The sequence below is a fragment of the Syngnathus floridae genome, chromosome 10 (genome assembly GCF_059516105.1).
Source record: "Syngnathus floridae isolate MCC-2025c chromosome 10, RoL_Sflo_1.0, whole genome shotgun sequence".
Taxonomy (NCBI): Eukaryota; Metazoa; Chordata; class Actinopteri; order Syngnathiformes; family Syngnathidae; genus Syngnathus; species Syngnathus floridae.
In genome coordinates this window covers 4,037,188-4,051,518 of record NC_142422.1, presented here as the reverse complement: position 1 = coordinate 4,051,518, position 14,331 = coordinate 4,037,188, and the positions used below count along the sequence as shown (strand labels likewise).

General features: G+C 41.2%; 3 protein-coding genes across 7 annotated transcripts; all 3 read right to left on the bottom strand.

The window, feature by feature from the left end:
- Positions 1-1,463: 1,463 nt before the first annotated feature.
- pals2a (protein associated with LIN7 2, MAGUK p55 family member a) lies at positions 1,464-8,107 on the bottom strand. Of its 3 annotated transcripts, none has more exons than XM_088388341.1 (14): positions 7,928-8,107; positions 6,566-6,643; positions 6,212-6,297; positions 5,794-5,912; positions 5,238-5,390; positions 4,687-4,836; positions 4,357-4,584; positions 3,686-3,817; positions 3,476-3,578; positions 3,345-3,416; positions 3,104-3,265; positions 2,781-2,983; positions 2,584-2,712; positions 1,464-2,508 (listed from the first exon to the last, which is right to left on the bottom strand). In XM_088388341.1, exons 3-14 carry the CDS (start codon positions 6,240-6,242, stop codon positions 2,332-2,334), a joined length of 1,659 nt encoding a protein of 552 aa, XP_088244467.1. In that variant the 5' UTR covers positions 6,243-6,297; positions 6,566-6,643; positions 7,928-8,107; the 3' UTR covers positions 1,464-2,331. The 3 variants fall into 3 exon arrangements, with proteins under 3 accessions (XP_088244467.1, XP_088244465.1, XP_088244468.1); XM_088388339.1 differs by having other exon boundaries at positions 6,212-6,309; positions 6,574-6,643; XM_088388342.1 differs by lacking the exon at positions 7,928-8,107 and adding an exon at positions 7,413-7,498 and having other exon boundaries at positions 6,212-6,309; positions 6,574-6,643.
- A 764-nt stretch (positions 8,108-8,871) lies between these two features.
- On the bottom strand, positions 8,872-12,498 carry LOC148391954 (peptide YY-like). 3 transcript variants are annotated; one of them, XM_088388379.1, is made up of 5 exons: positions 12,211-12,394; positions 10,349-10,488; positions 10,063-10,237; positions 9,898-9,987; positions 8,872-9,414 (listed from the first exon to the last, which is right to left on the bottom strand). In XM_088388379.1, exons 3-5 carry the CDS (start codon positions 10,221-10,223, stop codon positions 9,387-9,389), a joined length of 279 nt encoding a protein of 92 aa, XP_088244505.1. In that variant the 5' UTR covers positions 10,224-10,237; positions 10,349-10,488; positions 12,211-12,394; the 3' UTR covers positions 8,872-9,386. The 3 variants fall into 3 exon arrangements, with proteins under 3 accessions (XP_088244505.1, XP_088244504.1, XP_088244506.1); XM_088388378.1 differs by lacking the exon at positions 10,349-10,488 and having other exon boundaries at positions 12,211-12,498; XM_088388380.1 differs by lacking the exon at positions 12,211-12,394 and having other exon boundaries at positions 10,349-10,680.
- Positions 12,499-12,551: 53 nt separating this feature from the next.
- Positions 12,552-14,284, bottom strand: malsu1 (mitochondrial assembly of ribosomal large subunit 1). Its single transcript, XM_088388374.1, has 4 exons — positions 13,882-14,284; positions 13,065-13,240; positions 12,896-12,977; positions 12,552-12,814 (listed from the first exon to the last, which is right to left on the bottom strand). The coding sequence occupies exons 1-4, from the start codon at positions 14,177-14,179 to the stop codon at positions 12,660-12,662; spliced, it is 711 nt and encodes a 236-aa protein (XP_088244500.1). The 5' UTR covers positions 14,180-14,284; the 3' UTR covers positions 12,552-12,659.
- Positions 14,285-14,331: the final 47 nt, after the last annotated feature.

Here is a 14,331-nt window from a genome sequence, read left to right as displayed (position 1 = left end):
TCATTAATTAAGTGCACGTGCGTGAAAAGTTTTAGCTCCTTTTACGTTCCGCAGTAGCTAAAAGTTTTCCCGCACGTGCACTTAATTAATGAGGAGACTCTTGGAAAAAGATGTTGAAACGTGGCCCCAGTCGTCGGGGGCCACGTTTCAACATCTTTTTCAATATTTCCCCCCCTCATTAATTAAGTGCACGTGCGGGAAAACTTTTAGCTTCTTTTACGTTCCGCGGTAGCTAAAAGTTTTCCCGCACGTGCACTTAATTAATGAGGGGACTTTTGAAAAAAAGATGTTGATACGTGGCCCCAGTCGTCGGGGGCCACGTTTCGGGACACGTTTCAACACCTTTTTAATATTTCCCCCCCCTCATTAATTAAGTGCACGTGCGGGAAAACTTTTAGCTTCTTTTACGTTCCGCGGTAGCTAAAAGTTTTCCCGCACGTGCACTTAATTAATGAGGGGACTTTTGGAAAAAAGATGTTGATACGTGGCCCCAGTCGTCGGGGGGCCACGTTTCGGGACACGTTTCAACACCTTTTCAATATTTCCCCCCCTCATTAATTAAGTGCACGTGCGGGAAAACTTTTAGCTTCTTTTACGTTCCGCGGTAGCTAAAAGTTTTCCCGCACGTGCACTTAATTAATGAGGGGACTTTTGGAAAAAAGATGTTGATACGTGGCCCCAGTCGTCGGTGGCCACGTTTCGGGACACGTTTCAACACCTTTTCAATATTTCCCCCCTCATTAATTAAGTGCACGTGCGGGAAAACTTTTAGCTTCTTTTACGTTCCGCGGTAGCTAAAAGTTTTCCCGCACGTGCACTTAATTGATGAGGGGACTTTTGAAAAAAAGATGTTGATACGTGGCCCCAGTCGTCGGGGGCCACGTTTCGGGACACGTTTCAACACCTTTTCAATATTTCCCCCCCCTCATTAATTAAGTGCACGTGCGGGAAAACTTTTAGCTTCTTTTACGTTCCGCGGTAGCTAAAAGTTTTCCCGCACGTGCACTTAATTAATGAGGGGACTTTTGAAAAAAAGATGTTGATACGTGGCCCCAGTCGTCGGGGGGCCACGTTTCGGGACACGTTTCAACACCTTTTCAATATTTCCCCCCCCTCATTAATTAAGTGCACGTGCGGGAAAACTTTTAGCTTCTTTTACGTTCCGCGGTAGCTAAAAGTTTTCCCGCACGTGCACTTAATTAATGAGGGGACTTTCGGAAAAAAGATGTTGATACGTGGCCCCAGTCGGCGGGGGCCACGTTTCAACATCTTTTTCAAGATTCCCCCCTCATTAATTAAGTGCACGTGCGGGAAAACTTTTAGCTGCTTTTACGTTCCGCAGGAGCTAAAAGTTTTCACGCACGTGCACTTAATTAATGAGGGGACTCTTGAAAAAAAGATGTTGAGACGTGGCCCAAGTCATTTTTCTTCCATTTCTAATGTCCAAGCAAAAAGCAGAGTAGTTCATATAATAAAAAAACATTTATTTAAACATTTGAAAATACATCTTATCAGAAATATAAGTAAAATACACTTTTAAAGTCATCATATTTGTTTTAACAGTTTTAAGTGGGGATCACATCAAAAGGAACAGTTACAGAAACACAGCACCCTGTTTAATTCAAAGGTCGATTTTTTTTTTAAGTCAAATGCAGCACCACAGAGTGAGAGAAACGTTAACAACATTCACATTTGTGTAATTTGTGCTTGGCATAGTATGCACTGGCGGAGCTAGAATTTTCTCAGGGGGTCCTCAAAACCTTTCCTTAAAAAAAAACCCACAAAAAGTCTTCATTGATAAGGATTTGGGTGAAAATAGGGGGACTTTGAAAGTTTTCAGAAAACTGGCATATTTCGAGGGGGGGGGGGGCAGTGCTGCTACAGGGGCCCCTTCTAGCTCCACCAATGATGGAGCTAAGGGAAATGGTTGATGGACAACTTCCTCTGAACTTAAGCGGAAGCAAAAAAGCATCCTTAATGAAGGTTGGTGGCGACTACACAGTACTAGTGGCAAAATGAGATGACAAAAGTGTAAACGCAAACACTGAGGTGAGGTATCATTAATAAGCAAGCCCTCTATTATCTTACCAGAATAAATAGACAACTAACATTAAATAACAGGACATGGCAATTGTAATAAAAATAGGACACAAAAGGAGTCGCAATCCATTTGATGAGACTATTAAAAAAAAAAAAAGTTTGCCAATAAATAAGTACACTTTCTGTGTGCTGTGACTTGCATAGTGTGCAGTGCAGTGTCTCCTTCGTTCACATGGCAGGCGTAGCAGCTCAGGACAGCCCAGTGTCCAGTCAGATGTTAGCAGGGGGGCATCAGTAGACCCAGCTGACCGGGACCCACTGCGGTTCCACCAATAGTCTCTCGACGGCCTCCTGCAACTGGTCGAAGGCCTTGTCCAAGTTGTCGTTGTAGATGATCAAATCAAAAAAGTGGCTGTAGGCTCGGCGGATCTTGGCGCTCTCCTCCACTGTTTTCTTCAAATCGCTCTCCTGTGGTGACATGGCAAGAAAGATCCGATGGACTTGACCACTTGAAAACAAAACGGTTTCAAAGAATTTCCTTACAGTAAGTAGTTTAGTTGTCAGTCCGGCATCCACGACAGCTTTGTGCATATTTCTCAAAGTGTCCAGCTCAGGAGCGGCGATGAAGACCACAAAAGGCATGAACTCAGCAGTCTTTAGCACTTTTAAAGCCTTAACACAATTTTATCGCAAGTCACAAAACGAGGCCCGTGTTTGTCGGGTTGTTCGTCAACGCTCACCTGCGGGTTGACGTCCAGGATGCAGGTGCGGCCGGCCGCCACCACTTGATGGATGGAGTCGATTTTGGTGCCGTAGAGGTTACCGTCGTACTCGCCGTGCTCCAGGAAGCGGCTGTCCTTGATATCCTGCTCCATCTGATGCCGTGTCACGAACGAGTAGTTCTGGCCGTCTCGCTCTTCTTCTCGGGGGCTGCGCGATGTGACTGAAATGAGGGCAACAAATGTATGCATGTTATTTGTAGCAAACTCTCCTGCAAAATGTCCCACTCGAGCTTTTAGCGGCTCATTTGACCGAAGCGTTTCCTGGGCGGAGAGTGACTCACAGGGCACAGTGGTTCCATATCGCAGAGGATTCATAACGATGAGTCTGTTTTTCAGACTCCGCCTACCAACACCCTGTGCACCGATCAGAACCAGCGTTTTCCTCTGGAAGGGCGGCATCTTGGCGACCTCCTCGTAGATCTGCAGCTCGTAGCGGTCAAATTCTGATGATTTCGAAAGAAGCACAATGTTAGCATTCCTTCTCTGGTCTGCAGAGACTTTGAAAGGAATTGTGAAACACACCCGCATTCTTCGCCATCAGATACATTTTTTTCTTCTTCTTCTTTTTCCCCATGAGACTTCCACAAAGCATCCCTGGATGGTACACCAAAGTCATCAGTTGTGCTGCTTGAATGCGATGTTCTTGAACTCACCTTTAGCCGACAGATGCCCTTCTTTCCTCACAAAAGCTTTCCTCTTCTCCTCTAAGAACTGACTTGGGATGAGGCCAGTTGCTCCGCCTACAACACTGCGTGCCTACAAGAGAAAGAAAAGCTAGAAACTACAAACAGAAATTCTATTTTTATAACCCAACAACGTGTTCTTGTTCATCTGCAAATATCAGAACACAGTATCAAACTCACCTGCCACCAGTTCGGGTCCTCCTTGTTCACAACGTGAAGGATGTCTCCCTTGGAGAAGGCAAGGCCCGCCTCTCTACAAGGAATCAGGTTGTCTGAGGCCGGGTTATAGTTGAAATGGGACTTCAGGTAAACCTGACAAGAAATAACGCCTCAATAAATTACAACAAGAAGACATGAGGAGGAAAAAGTCTTCCAGTAGCTTAATTCCAATACTGAAACTCCTAAAGTAATTATTTAATTACCTCGAGAGGAAATTAAGTTAAGAGTCTTTCATTATTTGTACACAATCAAATCAGCACAATTATATGCGTGAATCTAAACAAGTTTCCCTTTCTATTAAATTCTAAATTATTGGAACACATATCATGCTCGGCAATCGATGCGATGACAATAATACAACACTTAATTAAATAATCAGTCAACAATTTTCATAACGAATGACATAACGCTGCATGCTGGCACGTAGCTGCTGTGCTCTTACACTAAGTTCCACTGTACGCGGAAGAGAGGGTCCTATGACCCAGATAGTGTGTGTGTGTGTATGTGTGTGTGTGTGAGGGTTATTAATAGATGTTTCTCGGGTCAGGAAAGTAACGGCAATCGTCAACTGATACGAGGCCTTCAGCAAAAAGTAGGGAGTGGGGCTGCTAGCAATTGATTTCATTCTTCACCTGTGGAAGGGTTGGCGAGTCCTTGTAGCTTGGCAGCACCTTGAGGGTGACGCTGCCACTGCAGTCCCTCAGCAGCTCCTGCAGCTGGTGCGGGTCGCCGCCCACCTGGTGGCCGTTCACCTCGCGGATGATGTCGCCCGTGTGCAGCATGCCCTGGCGGTCGATGGAGCTGTCGTGCAAGATCCGCGCCACCACCATTTCTCCTTGCTCCACGCGGAAGGTCACCCCCTGAAAGAAAGAAGTGCTTTGTTATCACGGCGCCGCACGTCAGCGGGTCTGACGTGTGGGAGAAGTCATGGAGGTCGGCGGGACATTACGAGCCTTACTTACCAGCGGTTCTCCGGCTTTCTTCTGGATGCCGATCATCCTGATGGCGTCGGCGGGCACGAGACAGCTGGCCAAGGTGGCGGTGCAGTTCACAGCGGCGTTGGGCATCTCGTAGGACTTTGCAGCCACTTGGTCATGAGCCTCTATCAAAGACTGCGGAAGACACAATGGAATTTTCTGACGTGGTTGTTAACTAACCATGGTTAGTTGCAGCCCTAGTTGTTAGCTTTTTAAACTTACACCAAATAAGCTTTTACTGAGAAAAACCAAGCCAAAGAATAAAAGCAATGTTCTTACCCAGGAGCGACCACCACATTGGTTGCATCAGCAAGTCCAAAGAACTGACACAGTGTGCTCTCCCCTTCTCCTTACCCACAAAACATGGCCTCCCATTGGTCCAAGGAAATATATCCCCCTCGACCCCACCCCTCCCTCTTACCCATGCCACAGTGAACGAGTGGTGGAGGACAGGGAGTGACGTACAACTTCTGGCAAGTGAAACCACAAAAGTGTCTCTACTCTACGAGCAAAGTGTAGAAAGACAAAAAAAGTACCATAAAATGAGGCCCCTGAAGGATTTGGGTGAGCTCCACAGTGGTAGCGTCTTTTACACTCAGCTTGTTGAGAGAGTCCAGGATGTCAGAGATCAGCTGAATGTTGTCATCTCGGACCGCTTCTAACTTGACCTCCTCGAGACGCTCGTGGGCCTGTCAAAATCAAGGAGCATTAACACAGCAAAATCAGCAGATTACACTTGAAGATATGTCGAAGCTGCATACCTTCCAAAATACCAGGAATAAAATATTACATAATAGTGGGGCACCGTTTTCTCAGAGCTACACGCTCCGTTATTCTATTAATAGACTGACCGCGTGGCCTCATTCTGTCCCAGAGAATTATCACGCTGGTGGCCTTATTGACCTCAGTTTATTCAAGCAGGGTAATTATGGAATGTTCACATTACGTGTAAACAGTGGCATTTGTTCATCTTGCCGTACCTGAAGTGAAATACCCAGTGCTTAATTTATTTTCATTTGTGAAGAGTTAATACATCATGTATTAGACTGTGTCTAAATACAAAGTGAAACTGAATGGCACGTTTTCACGTACCTTTGCAAGGGAGCGGACGACGCGGCTCTCCATGATGCCGCGGAGGAAGATGAGGTCGATGTCTTTGGCGAGCGAGCCTGTGGGCAGGTCTTTCAGGTTATCCAGGACCTGCTGCATGGCTGTAGAAGAAAAGAGCAGAACAATGTGGGACAGTCAATCAATGGGCCAGTTCCTATGTTCTAATAGACCGAAAAAATTCTTGCATATAGGAAACGCTGCTATTGTATATATAGCCTTACGAAATGCAGGAACTAGTCAGCGGTTTCATAATAGTATTTCGAATCATGAATTTCAACACATTCAGTAAGGACAACCCAAAAAATGGCATTTTGTACATCTTTCAGTTTGCAATATCAAACATACAGAATGAGAATGTTGGTGTGCAAGAGGCCCACTGTGGATTCTGGTGGCAGCTTACCTGAGCCTGATTTTGCATTAGCCACAGTCATGTTGTGTTCTCTTCAGTTTCGGAACGGCAAATTCAGTCCTGCGCCCCGCCTACAGCGACCAGAGCATCTGCGGGGAGAAAGAGAAGACAGGAAAGCCACTTAACATGGTGGCTAACAATCGAAAATAAAAGCATATATCGGCATTTATCACTAACACTACAGAAGAAAATGCTGTTACACAAATACAAATGGGAAAACAAGGAGTGGCACTGGATGACGAATGATGACTTCTGAAAAATATTTGCTCACACTCCACCAAGGCCCAAGCAGGACCGTTTAAAAATTTGTCTATCATGCAAAGGAAATCAGGGGGGGGAAAAAAGAACCTCACCAACAAACTGTGTTCAAATCATTTGCACGGCACTCCAACGTGGAGTCTGGTCTTCTTCAGGCGTTGAGAACTTCAGGACCACAAAAGGAGAGAGTAAAATAAAATGGGTCTCATACACGTTGATAGTCATTCATCTGCAGCTGAAGTAAAGTAGGTCGCAACCTCCAAATACATATATCCATCTAAATATGTGTCATACAAAACTTTCAAATAACTGTCATGTGAGAGCTCCGCCTAGAACACATGAAAGGTTGAACTTGTTAAATATTTGAAAACATTGGCAGACTGCTTGAAGCAATTTGTGACAATTTCGAGTTGGTAATAATAATAATAATAAATATTTGGATTTCAAGTTTGAATATTTTCATGTTGGTTCCTGGACGTTGTAAAGACGTTGTAGCCAACTGCAAGATCTATATAGATCGTAATATGTATATACGCCGAACTATCTGGAACTCAGCTTCCCCATTCCAAAGTAAAATGAGAGGTTTATAAATGGGAAGTGAGGAGCAACTGTATCAAGTGCAACACAACTTGACATGCGTGTGAATCCCTTTTAAATGCAGTTGGAATGTAAAATGTCAAATTGTCGCTCCAAAATAATTCAAATTTGCGTGTACTTCTGTCAAGATTTGTTTTTGAACTATATTTGATAGGACACGAGTATCTGTGCTTAGTATCTGCGAATACACATACACTCGTACTTTGGTAAAAGTGATACCAGGATATTCATATCACAATTTAAAAAAAGGAACACGCCGTTTTGCCACTAGCTAGCTTTCTGTTCAAATAAAAACAAAACTTGAATTAGCTATAAATCGACAGTTAAATGAACTTACTTTAATTGCGACCTACTTGTGCCATGCCTGAAAATAGCGGACCCGTTCACGTTTCTATTTTGTTTCCGTAGTCACGTTACGCACTCGCCGCACACAACCTTGCACACGTTTTGCAACAACGCAATGTAGCAACTATCGATTATGACTTCTATATAACTATCACGCAACAATATTTAACAACCCCAAAAGAGTCCGTTCACTGTACCCATACATTTGTCACAATTACAGTTAGCATCGGCTAATAGTATTCGCCAACATGTTAGCCTAGCAAGCGTACACTCACGTGCGCGTTCAAGCGTTTATTCAACGCTCCCAGTTTTGACAAAGCATATAAAAATGAATGGAAATATAAGAAACGCGCCTGTGTGTGAATAAACTACTAAGTAAACGTGTATAAATGTCCTTGACATATATAAATAAATTAACCGAGGGTACAACGCTTGCTTAATTATACTAGACGCTAGCACCTTGTTGCTAACGTGACACGAGTGTAACATTTAAACGCATAATATTACCTGCTTCCTTCACTGGAGCGCAGCCACGCTTTCTGAATTAATTCCCTCAAAAACGTCCATTACTGTCGTCTTATTGTACACTAGTTTACGGTGGAATGCTCAGTCTGTCAGCCAAGCGGCCATGCCAGCCACCACCCCCTCTTTTTTCCTCCACTCAACTGACAAAGCTTCACTGTGGGTTGCGTTGAATGTCCATCAAAGTTGTGGAGAACACATTCAAACATGTAAAAGCGGCCGACTCATATTTGCTCTACAATAAAGCTGTAAGGGGGAGTTTTTGCTTCCTATGTCCCCGATTTGATAGATCCAAACCTTTTAAAATGTGTTAGTAAAATAGTTTATCAGCTCATCAATATGGCTTCAGAAAAAAAAACCGTCAGAAGTTATTATACTTTCGCACATGACTTAAAACTACATTTATTTTGTTGACATCGTTGAGCGTCATACATAGTACATACATAGTTGCCTGTTTTTTTAATTACACCTCAGTAACAAGTCCCAGTGCTAGGTGAATTCCTCTCCATAAGGGGGTGCCACAGGGTTGTGTATTGGGCCCACTCTTATTTGTAATTTACATCAATGACTAAGGTCTAAATGTGTCTGATGCAAGTTTCTATTACTATGCTGAAAACACCGTTATATACTGCTATGGCTCATCTCTCTTTCAGCCATTGAACTGCTGCAGAAAGCTTTTATAGCTGTCCGGGACTCGTTAATTTACTTTACTTGTTCTTGGGAATGATAAAACAAAGTTGATGTTGTTTTCTAACTTGTCTCAAATGATTTCCACAGTGTTTCCTCTAAAGGGCAATAAAATAAAAGTGATTCATTATTATTTAACAGCATTTTATATTTGTTTGTTGCTGCCTCTTGGCCTGCACTCCCTTGAAAAAGTGAAGCAAGTCATTTACAACAACAACTAAATAGGGGCAATAGAAGATGGGTACCATTTTGTCTATTTTCACATTTATTTAAACGAAATTCACAGTTGACATGGAACAGTTCTCAAACTTTTTCCACCAAGTGCCACCACCAAAAAATAAAACACAGTAGTGTAGTAGGGACATTTCATTGATAACATTATGCCCTGCACTTAGGTACATAAAAAGAATTTCTACTTAAATGATTTGTTTCAAATGGATAACACATAAACGTTACATTAAAATTATCCAAATAAAAGTTAATTTGTATTCATAACTGTTGGTCATTTTTGGATTTCTTTCCTGTCTCAAACACAAAACACAATCAAATGGTTTGCTGCAGTACCAAAATATAAATGTACCAAAATTCACCACTAGAGGGCACTGCTTCACAAAAAACGCTGCAAATTGGACCACCAGAAGACGCGGATAAACATGATTAAATTACAATATACACGCACTTCTCGTAAACACAATATTCCATGCAACACAAATGACAGCCAAACCCAAATTAAATGTTTTAAGTAACTCCAGCATCATCACCACCATACCGGCAGCTCATCGTACCTACAACACAACAAAAGTTACAAATTATTCCAATAAAACAGAATCACTTGTGACAAGAACAATAAAGTAGCAACTTGTTTTTAAGCATCAGATTGTAAGCATTACTATATTTCTAATAGGACTATCAAGAGGTGCATAAACACCAAACTATATACAACAGCAAAAGAAACACTACAGTAGAGCAGCTATAAAAAAGCAACAAGATATTTAGAGCACACCGGAGACCATCTAACAAGCGTCACTGCCCTTTTTTCTTTTTTTTTTTTATCTGTCTGCTTCTACGCACAAAGTGACGTTCCCTTTGTTATCTCAAGACCCTGAAATGATTTGAAATCTTGCAATCAGGAGATGTGTGAATGCTAATTTTAATACTACAAAGTTACAAAATATTGCTCATGTAATTCTTAAAAAAATAATAATAATAAATGCCCATAACTATAAAACAAAAACAAAAAAATTATGCTGTGTTGTTGCAATTCATACCTGCCATAACTGGACTCGGGGATGGCCTCTGTGCTCTCCTTTACAAACACATCAGAAAACATTGTATCTGGAATGTCTCGTTTTCCATATCTGCGCAAAAATAAGAGCCGAGCAACATGTCAATACTTGGCTGTCAATAATGACACCGACCACATTGTCACTCACCTCTGCCTCGTAATGAGATTGATGTAGTGTCGGAGTGCAGAGTAGTATTTGGCCAATTCCTCCGGGGGTGCTCCTTCTTTAGGGCTGACAGGCTTGTGTGGATACGCATCAATGCCCGAGTGAACGCAAGCCAGCAGGCAGAGGACCACAACCAGCGACATCCCAGCAGAGAATCCTGGATCACATGGAAGAAACCAAAAACTTTAAAATCATCATCCAGTATCCCCCCAAAAAAGCACAATTTCTTATCCAGAAAGCAAATAAGCGAACATCCTGAAAAACGTACGTTGTTAGAAGATGAAGATTATGCCTGGAGGTGACTTGTGATGTTTTCCAAGCTCTTGTGTCAGCCTCCAAGCGTCGCCAGGGTTTTATACAGGGTGTGTCAAATGGGGGAGGCGGCAAATTTCACTCACCAACAACCCTCTTGAGAAACATTCACAATCTCATTCAATTAGTAATCTCCACCAATGACACAAAAGTCAGTATTTGTCACTTTGTGACTAAATACTAAATGCGTAAGACATCAAATTGAGATGACCTTTGCGTAATCTCACATGTTGCACATCATTTCACTTGTGAATCACTGTACACAACTTTACCAAAAAAAAAAAAATAATAATCCACATTGAATCAAGCCTAGAATCAAGTCTTTTTTATACACCACCACTAAAATGAATTTAATATTAATCAATCATGGTATGATTGAGATGAACACTTTTTTTATGGCATGTACCATTTACATTTTATGCTATTTTATGCAGAGGATCCCCATTTTGAGGGTGGAGTAATATTTGGGCAAAGTGACAATAGTAAATATAATCAAGGCATAGACTTCTTGATTTCAGGCCAACACAGGATTTTAATTCAAGTATTAGAATTCCTGTTTAAATACTGTGATCATATGAATGTTTTCTTAATGACGGGTTGTTTTCAAAAACACCCACATACAAATCTAAAAATGTGATAAAATGAAACAATTATTGTGTTGTTATGACAGTGTGCAAGTAAGACCACAATGTTTCATTATTCTGATACATTTTCCTGATGACGACAACAAGGGCACTTAACAGTGACTACAATCTTTGTCCAAATACGTTTGTACCACACAGACAGTAGAAAATTGTGGCTAAGTGCATTAGAGTGCAGGGAGTCTACATGTGCACAAGAGGATCAATACCTTTTGAATCGTTCATATCCCCAGCAAATGTTGTGTTTTACAACATGATCGGCTCCTAAGCAGCCGAGGTCCATTAAGCCATTAAACTTAAATGAATTGCACAAACACACACTGGCTGGCGTACAATTGATTTTAATTTCAAGCCTTTAAATATTAAATAAGAAAATGAATGGGGCGACCTGATCATTTGTAATGGCGACAAAAATTAGAGAGGCTTTTTTTTTTTCCCCAACAACTATAAGAGTGTCGAGTTTATAGCAATGGCTGATGATATGTTTTCACATTAAGGAGAATTGTGATCACTTTGTGCGTTCTTAATAAAACCACAGAGCCCGCGTGAACAAATAACACGATTAATCTGAGGTAAAAGCTTAATAAAAGCAAAATTATATAAATTAAACAAGAGCATGCCTTTGCAAACACATCAGTGCAATTTGAATGGATTGTAAACAGCGGCACTACCAACCCACACAGAAAACAACTTGGCAAAAAAAAAACAAGCCCCAAAATCATCTAAAAATTGTCAGTCCTGAAATGTTTGAGGTGGAGGTAATGGAGGTCTCAAAAGCTTTCAGGCCACTTTAACACAACTATTTATAATAATTAAAATAATATATATGTATATACATACACACACACACGCTGATGATTAATCACACTCATATTCTCACGTTACTTGGTGACGATCAAACCCACCCAACCCGAAACAAAGTGTGCCCACTACTCATTAGTGACTCACCAATAAGTAACAGTGTGAGCAGTGTTTGCTTTAAAAATCAGTCGGCTGTCTTTAAAAAAGTAATGAGCTGTGGTGTCCAAAGTGAAGAAACCTCATTTTTCTTTCACAGTATGTAAACACAATGGCCATTAATGGAGATGACTCGAGCTGGTAGAACGACTGCAGTAGATAATGACAACACGAGCCATGGTAGTACTGAGGTTCTACTAGCAGGATAATATTTGCTTACCTGTTGTTGTGCATTGTTTCTTCACATTTTCCGTCATGCTGGCTAATGGTGTAAGTTATTCATCTTCACATCATCATCCTGTGGGAAGAAATATTGAAGAGCAGAAGGCATTGAGTGGGGGTTCTAATCTCTAAATTCATTAGTTGGACATTTTGCTAATGTTCTGATCCAGTGTGACGCACAGCGGGGTAAATGACATAAAACGGTCACTCGCCAGGCCGAGGATTGTTTATGTTTTTCGAACTTAATGACAAATTTAAGGCATTACTGGTATTTAGTGGAAAGAAAAATGTCAAGGAAAAATACTAAATAATTAAGGTGAAAAAATTAGCAAAGAGCAATTTAGAAAAATATGAATTTATTTTAAACCGTCCGCATTATTTCACAAGGAATTTCTCCAAAAAAGAAAAATTATATGATAAAATAATAAAGATTGAAAATATGTTTTATCATTTAGTGTCTTCTAGGTCATATATGAAGTCCTCGGGCAGCTTCTCATCAGGAATTTTGCTTAGCTGCTCATCGTAGGAGCGCAGAGTCCACAGTTTGTCCAGTTCGTACTCTTCTCTAGTTTCTGGAAGCATGAAGTGAACAACTATATTGCCTGAGGGGAACAAAAAAAACATGAGAAATTTATACTTGCAAGTTTATACTTGAAAATAAATAAAGTGAATAAGTTACATACCAAAGTCAATACACATCCAGTTGTCTGCAGTCTTTCCTTCGAGCTTAACATGAGCATCGTGATCTTTCTTCATGAATTTGTACTAAAAGATGTAGTGGGGATTGTTGAGAGAAAAAAAAAAACTGCTGAGAGGTGTCAGTAGTAAATTGATAAATTGCAGGTCACTTACTACTTTAATGGCATAAAGTGCCATTGCGCGTAGGTGTCTCGGTGATACGCCGCTGACAACGATGAAGTATTCAGTGTATTTGATGTGCTCGGGTACTTTAATCACGCAGATGTCAGCGGCGTTTTCTTGACGTAGGAGAGCCACAAGCACGTCCAGGTTGAACGTCTCAGGGAGCCCTGCAGATTAGGACAGTCATCAAAATATTTATGAACAGGGAAACAAATTACTTTGTAAAAAAAAATACAACTGCAAGGTCAGACACAAGCAACATGTACTTGACACTTGCTGGACTGGTAATGCACAAGTGAATGAAAGCTTAAGGACGCTAAGTAGTACATACTTAAAGACTGTAGATATGCAACCTAGTGCAGAATGACTGATTTCATGAATATTGCAAGACATTGACAAATAAGTCATCATATAAAGCACCTTGCACCTTGTTTAAATATTGCATAAAAAATCTGAACTGCAATTAGGTCATAATTGTATTTTTCCGAACTCCAATGTTTGATACAATTAATGGCATGACTATTTCAAAATGCTAAATTGAACTGAAGGAATAACACACTAATTATGAAAGACCCACTTATCCCCGGTTCTCTACATATTGCGATTTATGAAAATATGGGAAATTAGGAAACTGACACCATCTAAATTGAAGCCACTTTAATGTGAATACTGTAATTACTTTTTCAACGCTACTTCAATTCCATAAATCTTTGCAATGAAGGAAATTAGCATCTTTCAAAACGCCGAACGAGATGAAATTACACCCCTCGGTGGCTATAATGAAATCAAATGGAAGGTTTTAACTCACTTTGGCTCGGGTGACGCTTGTCATTAGAGTCGCCATCCATCTCCAGTGATTCATCCCGAATAACGTCAGACCTCGTCAGTAAATCACGATGGCCGGAGTCCATTTCCGAAAAGCATCTTTTCTTGTTCAAGTGGTGCATATGCGAGGAGCATGCGGTTAAACATGTCAAATGTCGACGAACGTAACGGCGATGACAAGGAACTTTAGCGACTAAACACTGCCTTGTAAAGACACGACTATGCTCTATTAATAATTTACTTGCACATACAAGTGGGTTAATACATTTAAAAATATTCATTGTTTGACATTAGTACAACGCGACGCCAACAACCTTCTACTTTCTACTAGATAAACACGGAAGTACAATGCGTGCTTGGAATTTGATTGGTTCGCAGGTCTTCTTCGTGTGCTGTGATACACTAAGCAGCTGTTTATACCGCCCCCTATCAA